This window comes from Aspergillus pseudodeflectus (assembly GCF_044049435.1).
Source record: "Aspergillus pseudodeflectus strain CBS 756.74 chromosome Unknown BJX68scaffold_40, whole genome shotgun sequence".
NCBI classification, from domain to species: Eukaryota; Fungi; Ascomycota; class Eurotiomycetes; order Eurotiales; family Aspergillaceae; genus Aspergillus; species Aspergillus pseudodeflectus.
This window is the reverse complement of record NW_027263816.1, coordinates 143,286-165,732: the sequence shown is the minus strand read 5'-3', so window position 1 is coordinate 165,732 and position 22,447 is coordinate 143,286. Positions and strand designations below refer to the sequence as shown.

Genomic DNA, 22,447 nt, shown 5'->3' with positions numbered 1-22,447 from the left:
GAGGCACATATAGCATCGCAGAGCTGGACTAGTCCTTATCGGGAAATTATTATCTTGACTCATGCAAAAAAGTCCCCGCGGACATCTAGATTCACATTTTCAACCTTTAAAGTCTTCTATCTCTTATTCGAGCCTCGGCGTTACAGCCGATACCGCAAGCAAATGCCTCTCATTGAATCCGACGAGGCTGGTGCGTCAACGGAGCAGCTGCAAAGACTACCTTTCCCCCCAGTCACCTACTCGCATATCCTCCACTGCTCCTATGACTACTGGCAACCTCGGTATGGTCACACTGTTCGCCGCAATCTCAGCAACTGCTAACATACTCTGCAGATACCGTACACTAGTTCCCAAATCACGAATCATTCCCTTGTCCGCCCTCTTCGTCTCCTACCTCCGCGCCGACGGCATTGTCCTCCCTCCAGAAGCTACCCCGCCAACCGACGATGACAATCTCGATACCTTCTCCGATGACTCTGACGCAGAGGAAGAGTCAGACCCATCCAAAGAATGGGCTGACATCCACGCCCAAATCAAATCCACAATCGCCGAGTTCGGCGGCAAAGTCACACCCAAGCTGAACTGGAGCGCACCCAAGGACGCCACCTGGATGTCCGCAACAAACGATATGCAATGCCGGACCCCGAATGACATCTACCTCCTCCTCAAAAGCAGTGATTTCATCACGCATGACCTCGAACATCCCTTTGACGACTGCGTCCCTGATACAAGCTACTCCCCTACTCCGACGCCCAGTCCCCCGCAGGTACAATACAACCTCGTCCTCCGCAAATACGTCAACTTCAACCCTTCCCTTGAGTTCCGCTGCTTTGTTCGCAACAAAGTTCTGTTATGTATCTGCCAGCGCGACCAGAACCATTTCGACTTCCTCTTTCCGATGCGCGACTCTCTCCGCTCCCGCATCCAGGACTTTTTCGATGATAAACTCAAGGATACTTTTCCGGAGTCGAGTTTCGTGTTTGACGTCTACATTCCACCGCCTCATCAGCGTATCTGGTTGATCGACATTAACCCTTGGGCTGAGCGTACAGATTCTCTCCTATTTAGTTGGCTCGAGATCCTGCGAATGAAAGACCCCATCGGAATTCATGAGGACGACAGTAGCGCGGAAGAGCAATTCGTTCGACTCTCACTCAATGGACATACCGGGAATGGTCACTCGCCAGATGGGCCTGCGGATCAAGCATCTGAGTCAGAAGACGAAGACGATAAGGAGGACATTGACGACGCACCCTTACTACCGGAACTCCGACTCGTGAAGCGTGACGACCCGGAAGCATATGCGTTTACTACACCCCAGTACTCAGCGCACAAGCTGCCGAAGGAGGTTGTTGACGCGTCCATATCCGGACCAGGCGGGATGAGTGAGTTTCTCGGGCAGTGGCAGGACATTCTGGCACGACAGGCGCAGGAATCAGATACGGAAAGTGACCAATGATTTACTTGATATGATTACGCATGAGATACATTGTTACTGGAGTAGGCGGCTCTCGGCGTTTCTAGTTATTAGCAGAGACAAAAGTTGGTGTTGAGGATTCGGGTTAGCACACTTTAGACTGGGAATTGAATGTCAAATCCGTTATGTTCAAACAAATTTGAGGACTGAAACATGCCCTTATATACAACAACAGTTTTCCATCCATCTAAAGCTTATGTTTCTTCTCCCCCGTCGCCAACTTTCTGAACTCCTCTTGCGGAATACCCAACAGGAACCTCTCCAGGCCCGCAAACGCCTCAATCGTATTCTGCTTATCCATAATCTCCCTCCCCGGTCGGCGAATCAGCTCCTTAATTCTCAACAACGAGGACTGGCTGAGATGCGATCCCATCCGATCCTCAACCTCCTCAATAACCTTTTTCAGGAACCCAGCGGAATCATCCGCCTTCCCGCTGTCGGCCTTGAGAACCTTGTTCACGAACCCGGCTGCTACCAGCTCGTCGCAGGTTATCCGCTTGCTCTGAATAAGCGCTTCATTTGCTTTGGCGATGCCCAGGCGCTCGACGAAGGCGGAGGAGGCGCCGCCCTCGGCGACGAGGCCGAGCGAGGAGAACGGGGTCAGGATGAAGGTGTGGGGCGCGGCGTAGACGAAATCGGCCATTGCGACAAGGGCCGCAGAGAGGCCTACAGCGGGGCCGTTTAGGGCTGCGACGAGAATCTTGCTGTGGTGGCTGAAGGTGTGTGTGATGTCGATGTTGTTTGTGACAAAGTTGCGGACGAGTTCGCGGCGGACGTTGGTGCCGAGGCCGGCCCCAGGGCGGGTGGAGGTTACGTCTGCTCCTCTATATTCATATTCTTTAGTTAGGTGGGACTGAGAAAAGAAGGATGATATAGAGACGGAAAGGGGCCTTACGCAGAGAAGAACCGCCCTGTGCCCGTGACAACGGTGATGGTAATGTCATCACGCTTGTCGACTTCGCGGAGACGCTCGCCGAGGAGGTAGTAGTGATCCCCACTGAGAGCGTTGAGCTTCTTGGGAATGTTAAGAGTGATAATCGCGATGCGGTCCTGGTAGGTGATGGTGATGTCTTTCTCGTCGGCCATTGTGATGCTCTCTAATCTTGTGATCTATGAAATCAAATTGTCTGTAGGGCTGAATGATCGAACGGACGACAATCAGCGTTCAATTTTGTAGGAGAAAGGGTCAGCAGAAATCGGAAAATCGACCAGCAATCCTCCCGTAGGCGTAGTCGCAGTATTATATGGTTCCCAGGTACCGAGCATTGCTGCTTGCATGGGTGGACTCGAGAGCCGTGGCTTTGCGGGGGAGCGACCGACGGGCCGAAAGGGGAGCCGAGGCTCATTGAACTCGAAACGCGGATTATGTGAGACGGTAATTATATCACGTGAAATTCTGTTTGCGCTGTTTGTTCTCGGCTCGTCGCAAAGGCCCTTTCATAGGCCAGCGCCTCTTCGAGTTTATCGGCGGAGACTCGGGCTTTGGATCGGACCATCGTCAAGCAACAAATCCAACCAATATTTAATCAGCAAGTCATCAGAGTCGGCGAACGATTAGCCAGAAGACAAGAGAGAATAGCATACGCCCGGGCACTTGTCTCTCTCTCCAAACAACATCCTCGATTGCGCCCACCACCCCTCACATCCCCGCTCGCATACCCTACCACAATCAAAACGACCATTCAATTCCACTCCAATTCACAATGTCCGCCATTCTCCGCAGACTCCAAGGGGGTAACCTTGAAATCTTCAAAGTCGGCCTTCCTTCCTTCCCATATTACCTGCCTACTTCCCATACACCGATGCACCGCCGTACTAACCACTATCCTCCCATAGTTCGGCATGTATGTGATTTTCCCCATCGGCTGGATGTATTACTTCGGCACAAACCTCGACGAGCGCTTCAGCGTCCCCGGCTTTTGGCCTACCGCCGAGCAATCACATAAAATCCCGCTGGAGAAGGAAGATATTGATAAAGAGCTGGCGCGCATGCGCATGGCTGATGCGCTGAAGCGGGAGAGGCGGGAGAGGCTGCAGCAGCAAGAGTTGCGCGCGCAACCGCAAGAGCAGGCGCAAGTTCAGAGCCAAGGTTCGGAGTGAAACTGTCTGTGGTTTTCTTCGGTGTCTGCGGTCCAGCATGGCGGCGGTAAAAGCAAGCCCGAGGCCGCCGGTGTTTTTTCGACTTTGGGTTTTGTGTGAGTCACACGCGTATGTATTGTTTGTATGACTACCCTTTTGTACAACACTCTTCTCTGAGCATTATGGAGTTGCTGGTTCTTGGTCTCTTATTTTCAGGTTTTATTGATGTATGTGGGAAAAGTTGGGCAGAGTCTCTTATTTGCTCTGCCATATATAGAGCTTGATTTCAGCTAAAACCCGCAACATTACTCTTCAAAGCTCTAAATTGGGTGATCCCGAAAAGCATTCGGGAGGCTATATAAACAATCCCTGGTTAAAAATACTATGAAGGAGTGCCTGTGCACCTAGGGCAATCTACCAAAACAACAGCCTCGTGCTATAAGTAAAAGTGAGGGTTGAAGACCGGAACGCCTAGGATACGCCGACATGCATGAACTCGCCCAACTCCATTTAAAACGCAGCTTTGTAACGCCAAGATTGAATCAGAGCCATAAGGAATCCACACCGGGTCAAGAGTCTGGAATTATGCAATTTGGTCCTGGGAACAGCAGGAGTAGTACGGGTATTAGTGCAAATTAATAAATGGTAGCGGCTCAGTTTTCAAGGGCGAAAAGAGGGGGGAGAAGAGAAGGAAAAATAGAGAGGGGAAAAAAGTCTCCGGGCGAGTCACGGCGAAGGAGAATATTTGATCTTCCTCCTCTCGCCATGAGCATCGCAAAGAAAACAAGAAAGAAAGAAGAAAAAGCAAATTTTTCGAATCATAAATCTTGGTCACGAAAAGGGGTCCAGCCTCATAGCTCTGGAACGGTTGCCTGAGCTGTTGCGGCGGCAGTTTGCGCTGTCTCGTACATGAGCGTCTGGCTGCCGCTGTCATAAAAGGCTGTGCCGATTGAGGCGATTCCGCTGGAAACAAAGGGGCGTTCACCGGCCCAGTAGTAGTATAGGTGGCCGTAGATTACTCGGAGGTGGTTGGGTAGGTAGACGTAGATTGCCGTCAGGATCATGGAGATGAGGGTGAGGAGGAGAGAGTCTGGCGGGCTTTCGTAAGAATATAGAACGCGCACAATACTGTGGAAGGAACATACTGAAGATGAATTTCTCCGTGGGTGTGAGCATGTACACAGCGAATGTCACCTCATACTGATAGATCTTCAGGCGAACCCAGCGCACCAAGGCGGCAGCAATCCATAGAAAAGTCATTATCACGGACTCGTCAAAGATGTGTGTAGGTCGGTTTGTCTTTCAGGGATAGGCGACTGGCACGGTAAGAGAGGTCGTGTGTCGGTCGTAAGCTTAGAGGAGATTTCCGAAAGAAAGGGGCGACGAAACTGAGCGGTGTCCGCAAGGTGCCAGCGAAGGACAAGGAACTCAATTGTGCGGTCGAGTTCACACCATATTACGGAAGAACGAGAAGGACAGGAAGCGAGCGTTAGAGGAAGTAAGAGGACGGCTTGCCGGTGGATATGAGGATATTGATTGCGCGTGGATCGACGGTTGATCTGTTGTCGCTGGGAGTGCGGGGGGCGAAATTCTGCAGGTGGACGACAGAGGAACCACCTGGTGGAAAACAGCGCAGCGAAGAAAATGTAGTAATACAAGTATAAATATCGGATACGGGAATGTAGGACTGCGGCACAGGTGTCGGTCCCTACCTAGGTTGAAGAATAATAGTCGAGGCTGGAATTGGCAGCGTTGAGGCCGTCCAATGGTGGTCAACAGGGTCCAGCCGGCCGTCAGATTTGACACTAACACGGATAAAGAGGGCAGCTACGAATACGACACCTCCGGCTTGGAGATGAATTCCCTCATAACGGCGTTGTAGATACCCCATTTTGATTTTACATTTTTTGTCTTTGCTTACACCACTGAGACTGGAATCCTGTATCATAATCCCGGACTCATTAAATTTGCGTGCGTCACCCAATCTTGGCATCTCGATCATATGTCCTGAGCATCAAGAGAGCATGACAACCATATTATCTACAGCGTTATGAATTCTAAATCCAAACTCTTCTCGAGGTGACTGTAAGCATCATTATATTATATTAGAGTATATGTACAAAAGCTCCTACTGGATGTCGTTATATGCATAAAATCTAAATCTATACCTAGCTAATCCACGACAACAGACCCAGCCAACCGAATCCACTCCCCGCCCGCTCGAGTTCTTGTCCGAGGGTCTGTCTCCGCCGCGCAGAGGGAAGCTCAGGCAATCACCATGATCGATAATGCTGCGCCATCTACGACAAATCCCAATCTGCAATTCGGCCGTCCAAGTCCTAGCTAAGCGATCCCTCTCGATCTCTCAGTCCTTTTCCGAAAAGGCCCTTCCGCCGCGCCTGAAGCTTCTCGATGCCGACATAACCACCTCTTACCTCAAGGGCACTGGCCCAGGAGGTCAGAAAATTGTACGTATATACCTCCCCTTACCTTCCACTCACCTCCGCTCCGTCCTGCGCTCAACCCAACATTATCCCCTTATCGCTCGCTGACCCAGTCCATTCCTTCCAGAATAAAACAAACTCCGCCGTTCAATTGATTCATAAGCCCACGGGTATCGTCGTGAAATCCCAGGCCACGCGATCGCAGTCCCAGAATGAGAAAATCGCGCGCCAAATACTTGCAGATAAAGTCGAGCAGCTATTGAAGGGGGACGAAAGCCGCGTTGCGCTCAAGGCGGAGCGGGAGCGGAAGAAGAAGGCGAGTCGCGCAAAGAAGAGTCGGAGGAAGTATCGCGAATTGGAGAAGAAGGAGGTAGAGCGTGGAGAAGGAGGAGGCGAGGCACATCAAGATGGAGGGGAATTATGAGGTGGTCAAGAGGTAAAGCCTTAGAAGCGTAATCAATAATAGCGTGAAGGTGAGGCAGGCTCGTAGAGACCTCTTGTGGAAGTTGCAGGTCGGTCTGCACTGAAGGGGACTTATTCAGACACGGTGCGGTATAGGGGTTTGGACAGTCCTTGTGGTGAAGATCATGGAATCATTCTATCGTTCAAAGCTTGTCCCTTACTAGTACAGCCAGGGACTGGATGAAGATTGCACTAAATTATCCGAAGCTGCCTGCTATCCATCTTGAGCGCCTGATCTAAGCAATATAGCTACCGAGCACCGCCTTCTCCTGGTCTCCTAATCGTTCCTGGACGAATCCAGAAATCTTTCCCCCTTGTTTTTGGTCCGCCTCCTTGAGGTATTTGCCAACCCAGAGCTTAAGATCAGAGCCCGTGTCTGGCCAAGGGTCTCTTACTTGCGGCCGGATTGTAACGAGAGCCGTGAATCCAACACCAAAGGCCATGTCCTCAACATCATGCTCGGCAATGACATCGTCCTTGCTGGCAGGCAGTGGCGGAAGTTCCAATAGCTTGAGCAGAGCCTGGCACGTGAAGCCCCAGCCCTTTGCATACTTAGTTGCAAATGCCTCGGAATTAGCCAGTGTCTTGGTAAGAGACAGTACGGCTGTTTTGCGATCCAACGGGCGCGCAAGCTTTTGTGACTCTGGCAGGATGATGTTTAAGTACAGCTGTACATAGAGTCTAGTTGCAGTTAGCCACTGGTTCGTTGAGAAAATAAACCAAGTCGAAGACTTACGAGTCCTGGATCTTGTTGATGATCTGAACGAGGAAATCGGCGCTGTAGCCTTTTCCATCGTTGGCGCAGAAGAAGTGGTAGAAACGAACAAATCGGAGGCTCAAGCTTTCCGTCTTGTGGTTTTGAAGGCGAGTGAGAATGACCTGCATGATATCGCCAAAGTATGGCTCTAGCGTGGCCCTATGTCGGGGTCAGTAACAAAGCGCACATTCTAGATTGAGGTATTCAACATACGGTGGGAAGTTCTCAACCACAGTCTCAAGAAGGTCAAACCCGTAGCTTTCGTTGGTTTTTGATGAGAGCAACTTTTGGAAGATACCAAGTGTGTTGATAAGCTGATTGTTCTCCAAAATATGCTGCGATCCTCGGCTAATAATGGACGACAAAAGGCGGACGAGCGCGGGGATGTTGCCCTTGGACTCCCATACTTGGGGGGCGAGGATGGGAGCAATGAGCCCTTGGTAGAGTGGCGGCAAGGTCCCTGACGGGTTGGCTTCAAGAAGGGCAGCGAAGAGCTGGAAGATGTACGGGACGAATTCTGAAACAATCGTTAGAAGGAAAATTGGCATGCCAATGGTTTGTAAAGATGGAGAAATACCTTGTACATCCCCCTGGAGGATAGCAGAGAAGGGGGGGTAGAGCGCTTGCTCAAGCTTATCGGGGTTCGCGGGAGCAGCGTACCTGTAGCAGTCAATAAAAACAGTTCAAACTACCTAGTGCGCCAGAGCTCAAACGTACCGGATAAATGCACCCAGAGCTTCGAAATGGAAGTAATAGAATCTCGGGTTGCTTGGGTTGCTGCTGATGACTTGTGTGATGTTGATCAGATGCTTCAGAACATTATCGGTGATGGGGACGACACCCTCCTTGATCACAATCAAGACTCTCATGGCACACCTCATGATGAACTCATTTTCCTGAACTTTTTGAGGAGCTGGGTCCTTTTGAATCAATGAGAAAATGTGCTCTAATAGGTCCTTGGCCAAAGGTTTGATGGTATCTGCGGAGATGATAGGCTGTCCCTGACTGTCGGTGAAATACAGCACTCGCTCAACCGCAATGGCAGCATAGGTGTACACGACGAAGTTTGAAGAACCAAGGTGATTCACCAACATCGGGAGCACTTCTTGCCACTGTTCCTTTGTCACCAGACTGCGGAAAAGGTAGAGATATTTGATGGCATCGACTTTGAGAATCGGGTGTACACCATCTCCAGAAACCAAATCGGCAGCAAGGTGGTTTTGAAAGTAATCAGTGACGCTAATCAGGCTGTTGGTGGCCGTGATACCGTGACTGGCGGTAGCGACTCCCTTGGCTGCGATTGCAATAAAAAGGTAAGTCGCGGTATCTTTGGCTTTCCAGTTGAGCTGGGGAGATTTCGTATGTTCAGTCAGGTAGTGCTCAATGTATTTCAGTACTGTCTTTGTGACGGACTCTTCGAAGTTTCCGTTCAGCTGCTTCAAGAAATCAGTCGCGGCTCGGCGCCTTGTATCACTGTCTGATCCTTCAAGATCCCGTCGAATGAACTCAATCGGCTCATCCTCGAATAGCTCTTCATCTGATTCTCGGAGGCTGACATTGGGCAAAACAACCTTCTCAACCACCTGAGACAGTGTGTCCTCTGCTTGGAAGACCTGGGCATGCTGTGGCATTCCAGCGATCGACGTCAAAAACTTCAATGCCCGGCTAACAAGGATGTCAAATTTGGTCTCCTGGCCGATTGTGGTTAAGAAATTCCAGGAGCTCTCCACGAATTGTTGAATATGAGGCTGGAATTCGTCCCCATATTTCTGCACATATAGCGTCAGAACCTCAAAGATCCCTGCTCGGACATATTCTAGTTGACCGGATTCGGCGTCATCATCAGTGTGGAGCAGTTGGTTGTCGTAGGTCAAATACTTGAGTAGGAGTTGCGCTATTCCACTCAAATTTTCTTCAAACATTGGTGGAAGGTCATGGCAGGAGAGATCATACATCAGCTTGACCATCAGGTTGAGCTGCGTGAACCCTTGAGTAAGCTGCTCCTTGTTTGACTTGTTCGCTTCAAGGTATGTGTCGAGCCCTTGGAAAAGCGTCAAGAAGGGTGTGCCAAATCTCTCCAGAACGTGGTTGATCTCAATGTACAGCTCGTCGGATCGGAAAAGCGGCCTCCATCTCTTGAATATTGAGTGTGCGACTGTCAGAACGCCAATGTTGGCAGCGGGGTTACCCGGTTGGAATTTCGATACAAGATCCTAAAACGAAAATTAGACAAAACAAAGGAAGCCAGGATCAGGTATTGAACTTACGTCAACAAGCGTATCCCACCGCTCCCAAAAGTCACTATCAGCAATAATACTGACAGCGTCTCCTAGTTGAATTTGTATACCCTGCGGAACAGAGATCATCAAGTTGATAAGATCTTGTTTGATGGCCGCCACCACCTCCAGTGGGAGTTTATAGTTTCCATCCTCGTCGGTCCAGCTTCTTTTGATGAAATTTTTGAAGAAAAGTGCACTGGCGAGCCGGGTATTGTAGGCGTATGCATCGGAGGCAGTGATCTGGAGGAGGGATATGGAGAAGTTCGGGTTGGTCTCTTCCTGACGAAGAGCGGTTTCAGCTAGCAAATGTCAGTGCTTTTATTCCAAGTGAGAAAAGTTAAGTGAGTACAAAAATAACAACTAAGAGGTTAATAGTCTCACCTTGTTTACTTTGCCTAGGATCCAAGCTCGCCTCTAGGAGTTGGGCGACGGTCCCAAGATTCGCCATTGTTTGGAGGGGGTATGTACTAGCAGAATAAAGAGAAATATACAGGAAGAGGTGGGGTTTAGATTCGGTCTCTTGAGATTCAAGTTGTGGGTAAAATCCCCCGTGGTGCTAGCTTCCCCTGCTCAGATAACCCTCTGCGAGACGAACGATATCCTCAACAACGTAAAAAGGCCAGAGACAAGTTTGGAGCTTGAACAGGAAGTTTGTTTGGTGGTCCACGGGTTGCTGTAGGAGAAAAATAGTATAATCACGTGATCTTAAGCTAATTAGTTTTCTGGACTCCGCCAGATCATCATCGTCACATTCCACGGAGGGGAAATGGGCTCTTGAGTCTTGGCGCAGCTTCGTTCAAGCCTGAAGAAGATATCTCGCTCTTTCCCCGTCTGTTTTCTGGAAAGTTGCTTTTTTTTTACCCAGAAAGAACCTGTCCTCACACGCGCTCAGCAGTTTTTTCTTCTTCTTCATCGGTGCAACGTTCCCTTCTTTCTCCCTTGTGCTATCTCCGACACAGCCCCTCTGTCTGCGGCTCTGACCTCTTCGCCCGGGACCGACCTAAGCCTCCATCGTCATCTTGTGGCCTCCTGATGCGGGCAGCCGTTCTATAAAAACCTGCGCATGGTACGTCGGTACGGGGCTTTGGTCACTATATGTTCTTAGACATGTTACGCCTCTCTCATGACGCCATCATAAAGGTTTCTTATCGCTAACCAACTTCTCTTATCCAGCTTCTTATATAAGTTCTCCGTCTCAATTGAATCCTATATATTCTCCACCGTCCACTGGGACGCATGCCTTCTGACGATGCTTCATCCCCGTCGCGATCAAAGTACTCTACATCTAGTTTTGCTGGCGTCTTCCGGTCACTGAGTGCTTCCCGAACCAAGACGCTCTCCGCGGCCTCCTTGTCGGACAGCGGTGACTCCCTCTATCAGTCGACGGATGGACATACAGGCAGTTGGTGTACAATAGGGATTGACTCGATGCATCGCGGGAGTGTCGTGTCTAGCTCCTCAGACGCCTCGGGGGCGCGGGACTTTGAGACATCGGTCAAAGTGTTGACACAAAAGCAAAACATAAGCCACGCCAGTGACGAAGCCGAGCATGTAGCCAAGTCCCTCCAGTGGTATACTCCGGAGCAGGCTCTTGCACTCTGGGAAGCGGGGTCGCATCTAATACGCCATGAGGGATCCCCGGAAGCTCGACGGAGCGGTTCACTTCTATTAGTTTCGCTCTCAACTCGCCATGATCTTTCTCCTGCCGCCAGACGCACCATTTACGATTTTATTTCGTCACCGTCAGTGCCCGATGTCATCCCAGCGCGTGCGCAGTCCCTGATATCATTATCAGACCATGGCAGGCGACTGGAATTTGCTACCTCCTCCCTCCTTCCGTTGATCTCCTCGTTTGTCGTCCCACTACACGAAGTTATCTCCTCTGCTCGTTCAAAGGCACGGAAAGCCAAGGTTGGAAGAGCAAACGGACTCGCCTACGAAGATACTGTCCTGGATGATCTATTACAATTCGCAGTTGATCTCATCACGCTGCAGCGACGACAACCAGAAAGCGACGAGGTTCAAGAGCTATTGGATCAGATCTTCACTATCTGCAGAAAGACGAGCGTTGCCGCCGATATCAAGCACTCCCTAGCTGTATTTGATGCCGTGATACTCTATGGGGATGTTCCCGATGGGAGCTTTCTTCCTATGCTTGAGCTACTTTGTAGCATTCATGCCTCCGTCAGGTCCCTCTCCGGCCCTACATCGCGAGCCGTCCGGAATTTGGCAAAATCGAAGCGACAGACCGAAATGGCAGACACTCTCTATTCTTTTTTACTCGAGTCCTCGGGAGAGAGCAGTCAAAACCTCAACGTTTTGCGAGGCGTGGTGTACATTTTTACGGACCTTATTCGTGCTCATGGTCAAGACGGAATACTGCAAGTCCAGTTTGAGCGTTTGATGGACTGCCTTCAAGTAGTTCTTCGTAAGAATGATGGTCGACTGGAGGCAGATATCCTGGAGTTATGTCTCAACACCCTAGAAGGAGAATATGCGCAAGTGACCCTTGAGCATAGCTGGACAGGATTTGTCAACGTTCTGAATTCTTGTTCCGCCAGGATTTCTGAAGAGCCTGCAGCAAACGTTGCGCCTACTCTCAGTCCAGAGTCAACTCATTCTCGGGGGAGTATTATTGACGAAGTGAAACCCACCATGTTAGCAAACATCGTGCAGATTGCATCGGCCGTGGGATCTCTCTGGGACAATATCAATCGACAACAGCGATTGGAAATTTCAAATTTTCTGATGAATGTTTGCCAGCAAATTGAACCTACTCAAGCCGAGGTCCTCCTTAATACGATGAGAGAAGAAAAGCTGTGTGAACCTCAATCCCCAGGGTGGATTCAAAATTGCCAGAATGTGGTCAGCTGCTTCATTCGGGCGCGTAGCAAGCCAGTTGATCTCCGAATCATGGCATTGGAAACCCTGAAGGAGGCTTTTACCAGCTACGAATCCCTAGTTCTTTTCCAAAAGGAAGGCCTCTTGGAGATGGTTCTAGAGACATTTGTTGACGAGGATAGCATTCTCTTCCTGGAATCGTTGGTTTCTTTCATCGTCGACAGTTGCATTCCTGCTTGTGACGATACTACCTTCAAGTCGCTAGTGGATATACTTAGCTCACCAATGACTAAGGATTCGGAGACGGATGAGCCTGACTCTTCCTCTGTGCCCTCGCTAGAGGGGCGCTCATCAAGCCTTCCCGTCGAGGCTTCGCTGGCTAATATCTGCTGTACCGGGCTAGTGAGGATGTTTCTGAGATCGCTAAACCTCTCAGCTGTCAAAGCTGTAATGGTTTATGAAGCCCTCCTGAAAATCGCAGAGTCTCCAGACCGCCCTATAGACTCGCGCCTAACATCACTCAAGATGCTTTTCAGGCTCCGATGTGATACATCGGGCTCGATCATCGTTCTTCCCATTTCCGAGAATGACTTTCGAATGAGTGTATCCGGCCGCAATCTTGACTCCGGCCCGTTAGCGAACGATCCGGAAGACGCCCACGCCGAAGATGCCAGCGCAGATAATGAACTTGGCCTCTCAGTGCCCCAAAGAAAACATCCGGTCCGTTTAGCATCGTCTACTAGTGCTTTATCCAGATCAACCGGTCGTAGCGCAAGTCATTCGCAGCGCATACCGAAATTGTCTCACCCTGTCTGGGCCTATCACACGCCCCAAGTTCTCCCTGAAGAGCCCCCAGACGAGTCTAGCCGTTTTGTATATGCCTATGCAACACCCGATCCATCAAGTCCTGTAGAACCAGAACTGGCCGAGAAGGTTGCCTTGAAATCCAACGTGTGGGTTGAAACAATTATCATGTTACTCCAGCGTGAAACCAACTGGGACATTTACAGCTACGTCCTTACCCATTTGGCAGCTCAACTCCAAAACAAAGATCTTTTCAGCAACGCAGTACCGCAGATCAAGCTTCTACGCAGCATCTTGTGCGATCAGGTCAAAAACGAGTCTTTCCGTGAACCTCCCGCAACCACCGGTGTAAAGAAGTCTGACGTGGCTGGCTATATTTTCGAATCACTCTGTGTGTTGGTGAGCTATCATGAGCACTTTGCGAAAAGCGAAGAAGACGAACTCGTACGTTCATTTATGATGGGCATCATTGGCTCATGGGGAGGCACCTCGCGTGGATGTATCCATGCATTGTCCGTCTGTTGCCATGAGATTCCGCTTTCAGTGACCAAATCTCTAAATCTAATCCTTGACAAAATCTCCAAAGTGATTACACTATCGAATTTGGCGGTGCATATCTTGGAGTTCTTGGCGCTATTGGCACGTTTGCCGGAGGTTTATGTTAACCTGCGAGAGGAAGAGATTCGGACCGTTTTTGGAATATGTATTCGGCTATTGCAAACTTCTCGGGAGCACAGGCTCAAAACATCTGAATCACCCACAAGACTTCAAAGCGCTTCGAGAACGGGCAGTGTTGTTCGTGAAACAGCAGGCCTTCCTAGCAGCAATGATGTTTCCGACCCGTCAGTACAAGACGCCATGTCCAGGTACATTTATGCTTCAACGCATCATGTCATGGTGTTTTGGTTCCTGTCGTTGAAACTACAAGATCGAGCAAAACATGTCAATTGGATAACTAGCAGGCTTATCTTCAAGGATGACCACGGAAAAGAAACAGTGGAGGAACAGAGCCAGGTTTTCCTGGACCTTATGCAAAGAGTTGCCTTTTCTGACCTGGGCGAGACCATCCCATTCGCAACATTCCCACCGTCACCGGAAGATGGCTCGGTGGTAAAGAAGTCGTGGATCGCGGGAATGAGCATTTTCACCGTGGAGACGGCCAGTGTTTCGGGCCTTTCCCAAATCACCAAGAGACAAGCTTCGGGCACCACGTATGCAGTGTACCAACAGCGCACTGCGCCTGTTCTTCCTCATCAAGTGCCGGCCACCCATGATGCCCATCTACATGCTGATAATATGCAAACATCTGTCCTGCCCAGTCATATTATGCTGCAGTTGATGTCCACAGCTTTTCCCACTCCAACTGCGATTCAACCGATCCCACTACCGGATGATGACATGACCCGCAGGGCATTGAGCACATTTGATCGAAATGATATTGTGGATGGCCATAAGATTGGTGTTATATACATTGATGACGGCCAGACTACGGAGGCTGAGATCCTCTCCAATACCGTTGGTAGCCCAGACTATGAGTATTTCCTCTCAGGTCTTGGCACCAAGGTCGCTCTCAAAGGAGCAAGGTTCAACACCCAGGGCTTACATGCTGAAACAGACGGGGAATTCACGTATGCCTGGCGTGATCGTGTCACGGAAATCGTCTACCATGTTACGACGATGATGCCTACCAATTTCGACACCGATCCGTCCTGTATCTTGAAGAAAAGTCATATTGGCAACGACTTTGTCAATATCATCTTCAACCGTTCCAACACCCCGTTCAACTTTAACACATTACCCTCACAGTTCAACTTTTTCTTCATTGTCATCAGCCCTGTTTCTCGTCTTACGGATGGAGACAAAACTGCTTCGTCTGGGGCGAGCGACCCTGCGAACTTGTTCTACAGCGTAAAGGTGATGAGCAAACCCGGTTTCCCCGAGATTTCCCCTGCCGCCTCGCCAAAAATCATATCTGGAAAGAACCTCGCACCGTTTGTGCGCATTCTGGCCTTGAATGCTTCTGTATTCTCGCTGGTTTGGAACAGTGAGGGCGAGCATATTTCATCTTGGCGCAACAGACTACGCGAAATCAAGCGCTTACGTGAGCGAGCGCTTGGGTTCCAATCTCAAGCCCCGGATACTCTGGATGCCACCTATCCGACGCAACGCCGCAACACCAAAGCCAATATCTTCTCCGAAGAACTGCCGGTCCGTAGCAACTCAGCAAGATCTGAATTTGCTACCGATTGGAATGCAGCAGCAGATGCCAATATTCTCCAGAACCTTGACTTTTCCCGCTGGGCAAAGTGAAGTTGCAATCTTACATCTGCCGAGTCATATCATCTCACCCCTACATCTCTTCAGTCCCGTGCCTCTATTCGCTCCATTCCAATGTTTTATTCCACCTCATGCCGAGTGCGACTTCACTAGCCTTCGGCATGAGGATAGAGAACTAGAAGCCTATACAATCTCCTTGCTAACATTTCCCAACCCTTTTCACATGATCTCTCATTCCAGCATACTCCATCTGACCCTTTATCTGGAGCACTGACTATCAATGTACAATCGGATGTGGTTTTTTCTTCCCGCTTTCCCTATCCCTATCCGTCTTTCCCACAAAATTCACTCTCACCTGTGTGACAGTGAATTCAAGACGATAGAGTTCTACAGCGTTACGCATTTTCTGACCTTTTTTCTTATGTATACCATATCTACTGTACGCAGGAGTTGGACCGGAGCAAAAAGCGATCAAGGAAGGGATCAGGAACAGGAGACTACGGTGCCTTCAAAAAGTTTGCTTTTCTTGCCTCGCTTTGGCCTTTCATTTGCATGTACATGATGAAGGAAATGACGGTACCCAAAAGTTTGTTTTGTCCTTGCTTGTTTGTGCTTTGATATGATAATGATGATGATAGCGATGTGATACTCCCTCTATAGCCTTTTATCTCCTTTGCTTTTTGTTTTGCCTTCGCCTGACAATGTGACATCAAAAAATGGGTTGTGTGTGTATCGAGTACGATAGAGATCTGATAGTGGTTGACTGTATTGTGCTGTAGTGTCGCAAACATGCAATAGAAAAAAAATCAAATAGAGTATCAATGAAGACTTCATCTGAATATCCTCTCTACTTCGCTGAAGCACCTGCTTTCCTGCAGACAGGTATGTGCTCTTTAAATTCCTTATGACTTTGTACAAATACATAGCAATTATATACCTCAAAGAGAAATGTAAGAAAACTAAAAACGCAGCTATTTTTCTATATATACATATCATGATTAATCAAGATCTTCACCCACGATCTCCTCTCGTAAGACGGATGGAGACGGGATAGAAATGCAGAAGTGAGAAGTCCTGACGGGCTTACGTCACAAATTCAGGTTGTATAAGCAACCAGTAACCGATTCACCATAGATTTGATGTGTATTAATCTTTCGAATCCTGGTTTCTGCGGCGAGGCAGCGGCAGCCGTCATAACTCTGGGTGCTCGGCTTCGATCCTCTATTTTCGGATCGGAGTCAAGAGGGAGACTCACTCTCACCAGCCGAATATCTCGGCTACACTCAGTGTACTCCATCGTACACCGGCTACAGAGAACAGAATGAGGACGACGTCCACGACAGTGAGGACGGCAGCACCCATCATGAATCGTGGGCAGAAGATGCGGTAGAGCATAAGGTGGCGGCGGAGGTGGCCAGCCCACATTGTCGTAGCGAGGTTGATGGTGCCAAAGTACAAGATATACGTAGCTGCAGCCTGAGCGACATCCGAAAGGAGTTTAAGCGCGGGTTTCGAGGATGCGCTGTTCGAGTCGCGGAGCTGGAGGGGTCGTTTCCAGAGGACTGTGAGCGGTACGGCGATGGCGGTAAGGATTTGAGGGCCAAAGGTGTTGAGGGTGACGAGGAGCGGAGACCAGGGGTATTTCACCGTTGTTAGTGGGATGAAGGCCGTTTCCCACTGAATGCTGGAAAGGGTGGCCTGGTGGCCTGTTTTGAAGTAGTAGAAGGAGCCGAGGAGCGCAAGGACTATGGGGCCGATGGAGGAGTTGGATGTAACCAGGGCGTTTGTGTCGAGGATTTCGAGGAGGGAGAGGATTTGCCAGAGGAGGAGAGCCATGGTGCCTTGGCCCATTGGTTTTTGCATTAGCATGATGGCGAGGCAAAAGTTGATCGCGAGGAAGAAGAATCGTGTGCCGTGAACGTTGCCGAAACCAAGGATTGTCACTGTTGTTCTTGGCAGTTGTTGCTCGCCCGGTGATGAGGGGCGTTTTACTGTGGGTTCCGGCTCTGCGGCGCTTTGAGCAACGCTGATGCTGACGCATGGCTTTGAGTAGAGGAATGCGGTTGTGCCGGCGGCGAATGCGAGACCGAGAACAAGTTGAGCTAGGAATACGCGAATCGACTTGAGGGTTTCGCCGTCAAGAGGGAACCAGTCCTTGCCGTCTAGTTCCTCAAGCACCCAGAATATAGAGGTTACAAATAATCCAAGACGGAAGCCAATCCCAATCCATAGACCAGCTGCTCCTTCATAAGATTTTGATCCATCATAGAAGCCCTTGATCACCGTGGGCAGTATGAGCATGACGAGGAACGGAAGAGCGAGTTGCCAAGGAGCAGATGTAGAGGATGTGCTGGAAGCATAATAAGTTGACCGGCAGAAGGGCATCTGTTCCTCACGACAGAGACGAGACAGAGAGGCTAGTCTTGCCAGAATGACGAAGACAATTGAATGGTATACTCCCAGGACCCTGTCGGTGGTTGTTCCTTGGCGCATTGAGGATACACCAGCAACAACACCGAATGTACACAGGAAGAAAAGCAGAATCTCGTCCTCCCAGATAGTGTAGGAGTTGGATGCGAAGCCAAGCGATTGACTGACTGTGAAGACAACAGCAAGCCAACCCCAGAGGGAGTTGGGCAGGGGAAATGATAGACGCTGAGTGCTGAAGATGACAGATGAGGCACCCAAGATGCTGCCAACAGCAGCGAATAGGGCCGAAGCCTCTAGGACCTTCAATTCGGTTACACGAATCATCACCAAGACGGCACCAGCAACAGTCCCCAAAACAGAACCTAAGCCAACGCGCGAGAGGAAGGGGCCGGTAATATCTGTCCGGTCCGCTTGCAAACCACGGGCGTAGAACACCAGTAGAACTATGCCTGCAAGGAGTACTGCAGTTCCTTGTACCATACTCGGCAAATCGAATTTCGCCCAGAGGCTCCGGCAGACTTGGAGCGTATGCCGTTGATACTGTCTATAGGCGTCGTAAACTGCACTCAAGTTCTTGGGTTTGCCCTGCCATTCCTTTTCTGCTGTCTCCCAGAAACCAAGCACTTGGGATTCTGCTCCATCGTCCCCACGACTCTGAGCGTAAGCGTGCTGGTATCGCTTGATTTGTGCAGACGCCAGGCGGTTTACAGTGACGAGGTTACTCCAATCGTTTCCGTTGGGTCCCGAAAATGCTTCTTCAATCGGCGAGCCCAGATTATTGAACGGGATAGGGATTCCGAGGAGTAATGATAGGGTCGGTACAAGGTCAATTTGGGGAACGAATCTTTCTCGAGCATACTTTGGCGGCAATACGGTTTCCGGCTTGGTACGACCGAATATCCCTTTTTTCGAGTACATCCACAACGCAGCATTAACCTCGTCGTCCGATTCACCCCCGTGATCTCCTTTCGAGTCCATGCCATGGTCGCCCATGACAACGAGCAACGTGCTGTCGTCAATTTTGCTCATGACTTCTCGAATGGTTTGGTCCATTTGGTTCAGCTTGGCCGCCATGGCAGGGTGATTGGGGCCGTATCGGTGACCAGCGTGGTCAACGCCGAGGTAGTGCCCAAAGATAACATCCCATTTTGTGTAGTTTTGGGATTCAAGAAGTGGGAATATATGCTCATTCACGCCGTTGTCGACCGTATGCAAATCCCACACATTAAACGAATCAAACGGCCGTGTCAAATCATGGTCGAAGTAACCCGGGAAGAGAGCATGCCATGTGTCATCACCAAGGTGAACAATGTTCTTACCCGCGGCGTGAAGTTGAGCAACGAGGTTGTCTTCGTCGATTGTTGTCCCAGCAAAGTTGGAGCCTGCATCTATAAACGTGGGGAGAGTGCCGGTAGTCAGGCCCTTTAGTCGCTGCAATGTGGTAGTCGGAGGATCCGCGATGAAAGGGAGGAGGAAAGCATTCTGAGGGTTGCTGATTGCGGTTTCATACAGCACTGGTATATTATCGTGAAAAAGGTGGGCGCTTTCAATATCTTCATTTGGTGCAAAAGGGACGGTAAAGTCATAGCGAAGAGCATCGATAATTATCACAATAGCCTTGTCGAACGACGTTTGGTGCCAACAGTCGTCATTTGACTGCTGGATCTGGGGAGCGTCACTGAAGGGTAGAACATCGCATGAAGACTTGTTTTCCAAGACCATCCGGGTGAGGAGGAAGCCTTTGGTGAAGTAGAATATGCCAACAACATGCAGGAACCTGTTCGTAGAGATAAAAGCATTAGATTGTGCCTTTCTTCCGAGACCGAATTCGCAAGCGACTGAACAGCTCACAGTATCCACACAAATACGCCGAGTAAACCTAGGTGTTTAGATTTGAACTCCTCCTCGGACTCCTTCCCAACCTCATCCTTTGACTTGTCCTTGCTCGCGGCTTGTGCTTGTTTGAGAAGTCTGTTCGCAGTTAGGGCCTCGCGTCCCGGGGTTGGGGCCGAGGATGCCATCACGAATATCGTCTTTCGGGATTTATCACGGCTTCTTTATCCAACTCGGGGAATCGGGGGTTCAGGACGCGGTGGTAAAGGAACTCGACTTGCGAAGAATACGTAGCGATGTTCGCATTCGCGGCTTGTGGCAGTTTACCCAGATAACGAGCTTTCTGAAGCTGGTAGAATGATAGTCATCGAATTTGCGGAAAATTGTCCTTTCCTCAAGAGGTCCCTCGAGAAATTTCCCCTTCGGATGTCTATCCGGGAGATGCGGATGAGCCGTCTCTCTGATGAAGTGTGCTTAGCAGTCGGAGGATATCATGGCCGCAGCGTCAGCTCCATCTGGTACACCGGAGAGAGTCAATGGCAAAAAAATAGGGGGTTGAAAGATGAGCGCAACTGCGAACGCTTAGGAGCGGGCGAAGCACTCGCACAGCTTCCAGCGCCAAATCCTTCCGTGACGTGGGGTGTTCGGCGTTTTCGGCAGCTCATCTTCGAGTTGGCGAATGGCCATTGGTGCAAGCGGCTCGGATCATCTTAAGCCCTGCCAGAGTGGGTCATTGCCATTTGCGGACAACTGTTTAGAGTCTCCGGAGTATAGTTTTCTACGCGTTTCTCACCGACGCTCCTATGGTCAAGTCTGGGAAAGGGCAAACTTGCAAAGGAGCTTTTCAGATCAATAGGTACATTCATCGAGGCTCACACATGCGGGTGGCCGTCCAATGTATACTAGGATGCTTTGAGACTAAGTACATACATTATCCAGCTGTAAGTCACCAAAAGAGGAGACCAAAAAGGTGAAGTAGAAGTAATGACAAAAGAATAGTAGAAGAAAAGTGTCGTGGAAGAAGGTAGATGGAATGCAGGCAAAAGCAGGACGTTAATCTCTCCAGGCCCTAGGAACGTGGCAGGGTGGAGAGGATGGGTGACAAAGCACGAGAAAAGAACGCCAGGTAAGATATAGCAGAAGTTTAGAAAAGCAGAAAGAAGACCTTGCAAGCTTTCGCACGACGTCAAATCTCAAATCGACTTGACGTGAGGGCCTTCGGACTGGCAAAATTTCGTCGAGGCGGCCGCAATGAGAAAGTGTAGAACCATGCGAGCAGATTTTGAGTCTACCGATCAAGATCGAGAAGATAAAAGTGCGTATGTGAGAGTTGCAAGGCGCGTTGAAAGAGATTATGGAGATATACAGCGGAAACGAAGCGGATTTTTTGCCCAGGTATCATGCCTTGCGGGAGTCGTAGAAGCGGAAATGAGAAAGATGAATGTGGTCCATTGGCGTATTGGTCAAGCAAATAACTCTTTGCCGCCGAAATATTAACCCCACCGTTTGTTGTCATCCTTTTCCTTTAATCCGCCCATGCGTTCAATATCCAGGGACTGGAAACGCTCGGCATCGCTAGACTGGTAGGGCGGGAGTTGTTCGTTGTATGGTTCGAGGCCAACGCTTCCTGCCTCGCTGATTCGAACAACCACGACTCTGCCAGACTTGCGCTTCCCAGACTCATCTTCCTCCTCGGGAAAAGTAATGCGAATCTCAGGAACAGGGCTGGGTGGCGGGCTTGACGAGTTCTCCATCAAGTTGCGCTTCTCATCGATAACAAAGACAGATTCGGTCTTGGAGTACGGCGGGGCGGTGATCGTAAGGCTGCGGTGATGGGTTGAGCATTGACCATTGTGGACGGGAAGCTCAGACTGTTGTCTGTTCTGACGCCTGCGACGGATGACTAGAAGCGCGCCCATGAGAGCGATTCCGAGCAAAACGAGGACCAAAAGAGAGATCAAAAGGTTGACCATGGCATCGGACAAGCCGCCCTCATCGTCATCCCGCCGCACGAATTGGTGGAACTTTTGCAACATTTTGTCGAGGGTGTATGGTACTCGAACAAGGTTCTGAAGGGATAGAATTGTACGGAGCTGGTGATTTTATCGAGGTCTCAAGTAGGTTCCAAAATCAAAGTGTTGCTATGCCGACGATCGGTATGCCAGATGTGAATTCTTGGAACAGAAAGGGTGTAGTCTGTGTTTTAGCAGGTTTCAACAAATATAAAGACTGTGCTGAATCCTCGGTGGCTATTGGGTTGGTTGGAAGGAGGGAATGTACGGGGTCGGTGGCTTGGTTTCGTGACGGTTATTTTCTCAAGGGAGGGGGAAAAGGCCCGGCTGGTAAAGAAAGAATGGACAGCAAAATGCACAGTTAAAAGAATGGAACTGGCACCTGCTCAGAATAGCAAAGAACGTGGTTTGAGAGATGGGACGAGGGATGAAAAGGAAGGCAAAGAGTGAAAGGTTGGAACCTGGGAGAGGAGCAGAAAACGACCTCAGGGATGAGCGCCGGCACACCAAGAACGAGGCGCAAGGGCGGGCGGCTACGCGAAAAGGCCCAGAACGCTTACTGGTGGAGTCGACGATGGTAGTTTCTGGGCTAACGGGTGACAAGGCCCTCTTTGTTTGTCAACCTCCCCTAACGGGTGCACTTGGCGTTGGGCGCTAAGCAGTTGGGGGTCAGGAACATCATCATGATAGGCGGAGACTGGAAATTGCTGCTGTTAGTGCCCCTGATGAACCCATCGCAAACCCAGTTGCGA

The 22,447-nt window shown here is 49.9% G+C and overlaps 11 protein-coding genes across 11 annotated transcripts; 5 read left to right on the top strand and 6 right to left on the bottom strand.

Annotated features, from left to right (window-relative positions):
• Nucleotides 1-75: 75 nt before the first annotated feature.
• Nucleotides 76-1,603, top strand: cdc123 (cell proliferation protein CDC123). The gene is made up of 2 exons (XM_071041043.1): nt 76-281; nt 334-1,603. The coding sequence occupies exons 1-2, from the start codon at nt 163-165 to the stop codon at nt 1,457-1,459; spliced, it is 1,245 nt and encodes a 414-aa protein (XP_070896249.1). The 5' UTR covers nt 76-162; the 3' UTR covers nt 1,460-1,603.
• BJX68DRAFT_147401 (dodecenoyl-CoA isomerase) lies at nt 1,562-2,658 on the bottom strand. Its single transcript, XM_071036609.1, has 2 exons — nt 2,373-2,658; nt 1,562-2,301 (listed from the first exon to the last, which is right to left on the bottom strand). Exons 1-2 carry the CDS (start codon nt 2,561-2,563, stop codon nt 1,665-1,667), a joined length of 828 nt encoding a protein of 275 aa, XP_070896248.1. The 5' UTR covers nt 2,564-2,658; the 3' UTR covers nt 1,562-1,664.
• A 522-nt stretch (nt 2,659-3,180) lies between these two features.
• On the top strand, nt 3,181-3,577 carry BJX68DRAFT_269554 (uncharacterized protein; the record flags this gene model as incomplete). Its single annotated transcript, XM_071046381.1, has 2 exons — nt 3,181-3,231; nt 3,314-3,577. 2 exons carry the CDS (start codon nt 3,181-3,183, stop codon nt 3,575-3,577), a joined length of 315 nt encoding a protein of 104 aa, XP_070896247.1.
• An 830-nt stretch (nt 3,578-4,407) lies between these two features.
• On the bottom strand, nt 4,408-4,816 carry BJX68DRAFT_269553 (serine palmitoyltransferase small subunit family protein; the record flags this gene model as incomplete). The annotated part of the gene is made up of 2 exons (XM_071046380.1): nt 4,408-4,646; nt 4,702-4,816. The coding sequence occupies 2 exons, from the start codon at nt 4,814-4,816 to the stop codon at nt 4,408-4,410; spliced, it is 354 nt and encodes a 117-aa protein (XP_070896246.1).
• Nucleotides 4,817-5,844: 1,028 nt separating this feature from the next.
• BJX68DRAFT_269552 (peptide chain release factor family protein) lies at nt 5,845-6,424 on the top strand (the record flags this gene model as incomplete). Its single annotated transcript, XM_071046379.1, has 2 exons — nt 5,845-6,024; nt 6,128-6,424. The coding sequence occupies 2 exons, from the start codon at nt 5,845-5,847 to the stop codon at nt 6,422-6,424; spliced, it is 477 nt and encodes a 158-aa protein (XP_070896245.1).
• BJX68DRAFT_147384 (putative chromosome segregation protein Cse1) lies at nt 6,404-10,159 on the bottom strand. The gene is made up of 7 exons (XM_071036608.1): nt 9,880-10,159; nt 9,487-9,797; nt 7,937-9,432; nt 7,797-7,879; nt 7,433-7,736; nt 7,199-7,378; nt 6,404-7,143 (listed from the first exon to the last, which is right to left on the bottom strand). The coding sequence occupies exons 1-7, from the start codon at nt 9,944-9,946 to the stop codon at nt 6,699-6,701; spliced, it is 2,886 nt and encodes a 961-aa protein (XP_070896244.1). The 5' UTR covers nt 9,947-10,159; the 3' UTR covers nt 6,404-6,698.
• Nucleotides 10,160-10,596: 437 nt separating this feature from the next.
• On the top strand, nt 10,597-15,577 carry BJX68DRAFT_147346 (putative GTPase activating protein (Tsc2)). Its single transcript, XM_071036604.1, has one exon. It carries the CDS (start codon nt 10,735-10,737, stop codon nt 15,451-15,453), a length of 4,719 nt encoding a protein of 1,572 aa, XP_070896243.1. The 5' UTR covers nt 10,597-10,734; the 3' UTR covers nt 15,454-15,577.
• Nucleotides 15,577-16,028, top strand: BJX68DRAFT_147372 (uncharacterized protein). The gene has a single exon (XM_071036607.1). The coding sequence runs from the start codon at nt 15,701-15,703 to the stop codon at nt 15,980-15,982; it is 282 nt and encodes a 93-aa protein (XP_070896242.1). The 5' UTR covers nt 15,577-15,700; the 3' UTR covers nt 15,983-16,028.
• Nucleotides 16,029-16,547, bottom strand: BJX68DRAFT_147348 (uncharacterized protein). The gene has a single exon (XM_071036605.1). The coding sequence runs from the start codon at nt 16,414-16,416 to the stop codon at nt 16,075-16,077; it is 342 nt and encodes a 113-aa protein (XP_070896241.1). The 5' UTR covers nt 16,417-16,547; the 3' UTR covers nt 16,029-16,074.
• BJX68DRAFT_147370 (mannose-ethanolamine phosphotransferase GPI13) lies at nt 16,547-20,029 on the bottom strand. The gene is made up of 2 exons (XM_071036606.1): nt 19,702-20,029; nt 16,547-19,627 (listed from the first exon to the last, which is right to left on the bottom strand). The coding sequence occupies exons 1-2, from the start codon at nt 19,869-19,871 to the stop codon at nt 16,678-16,680; spliced, it is 3,120 nt and encodes a 1,039-aa protein (XP_070896240.1). The 5' UTR covers nt 19,872-20,029; the 3' UTR covers nt 16,547-16,677.
• A 495-nt stretch (nt 20,030-20,524) lies between these two features.
• BJX68DRAFT_242785 (uncharacterized protein) lies at nt 20,525-22,193 on the bottom strand. The gene has a single exon (XM_071041042.1). It carries the CDS (start codon nt 21,717-21,719, stop codon nt 21,177-21,179), a length of 543 nt encoding a protein of 180 aa, XP_070896239.1. The 5' UTR covers nt 21,720-22,193; the 3' UTR covers nt 20,525-21,176.
• Between the last annotated feature and the right edge of the window lie 254 nt (nt 22,194-22,447).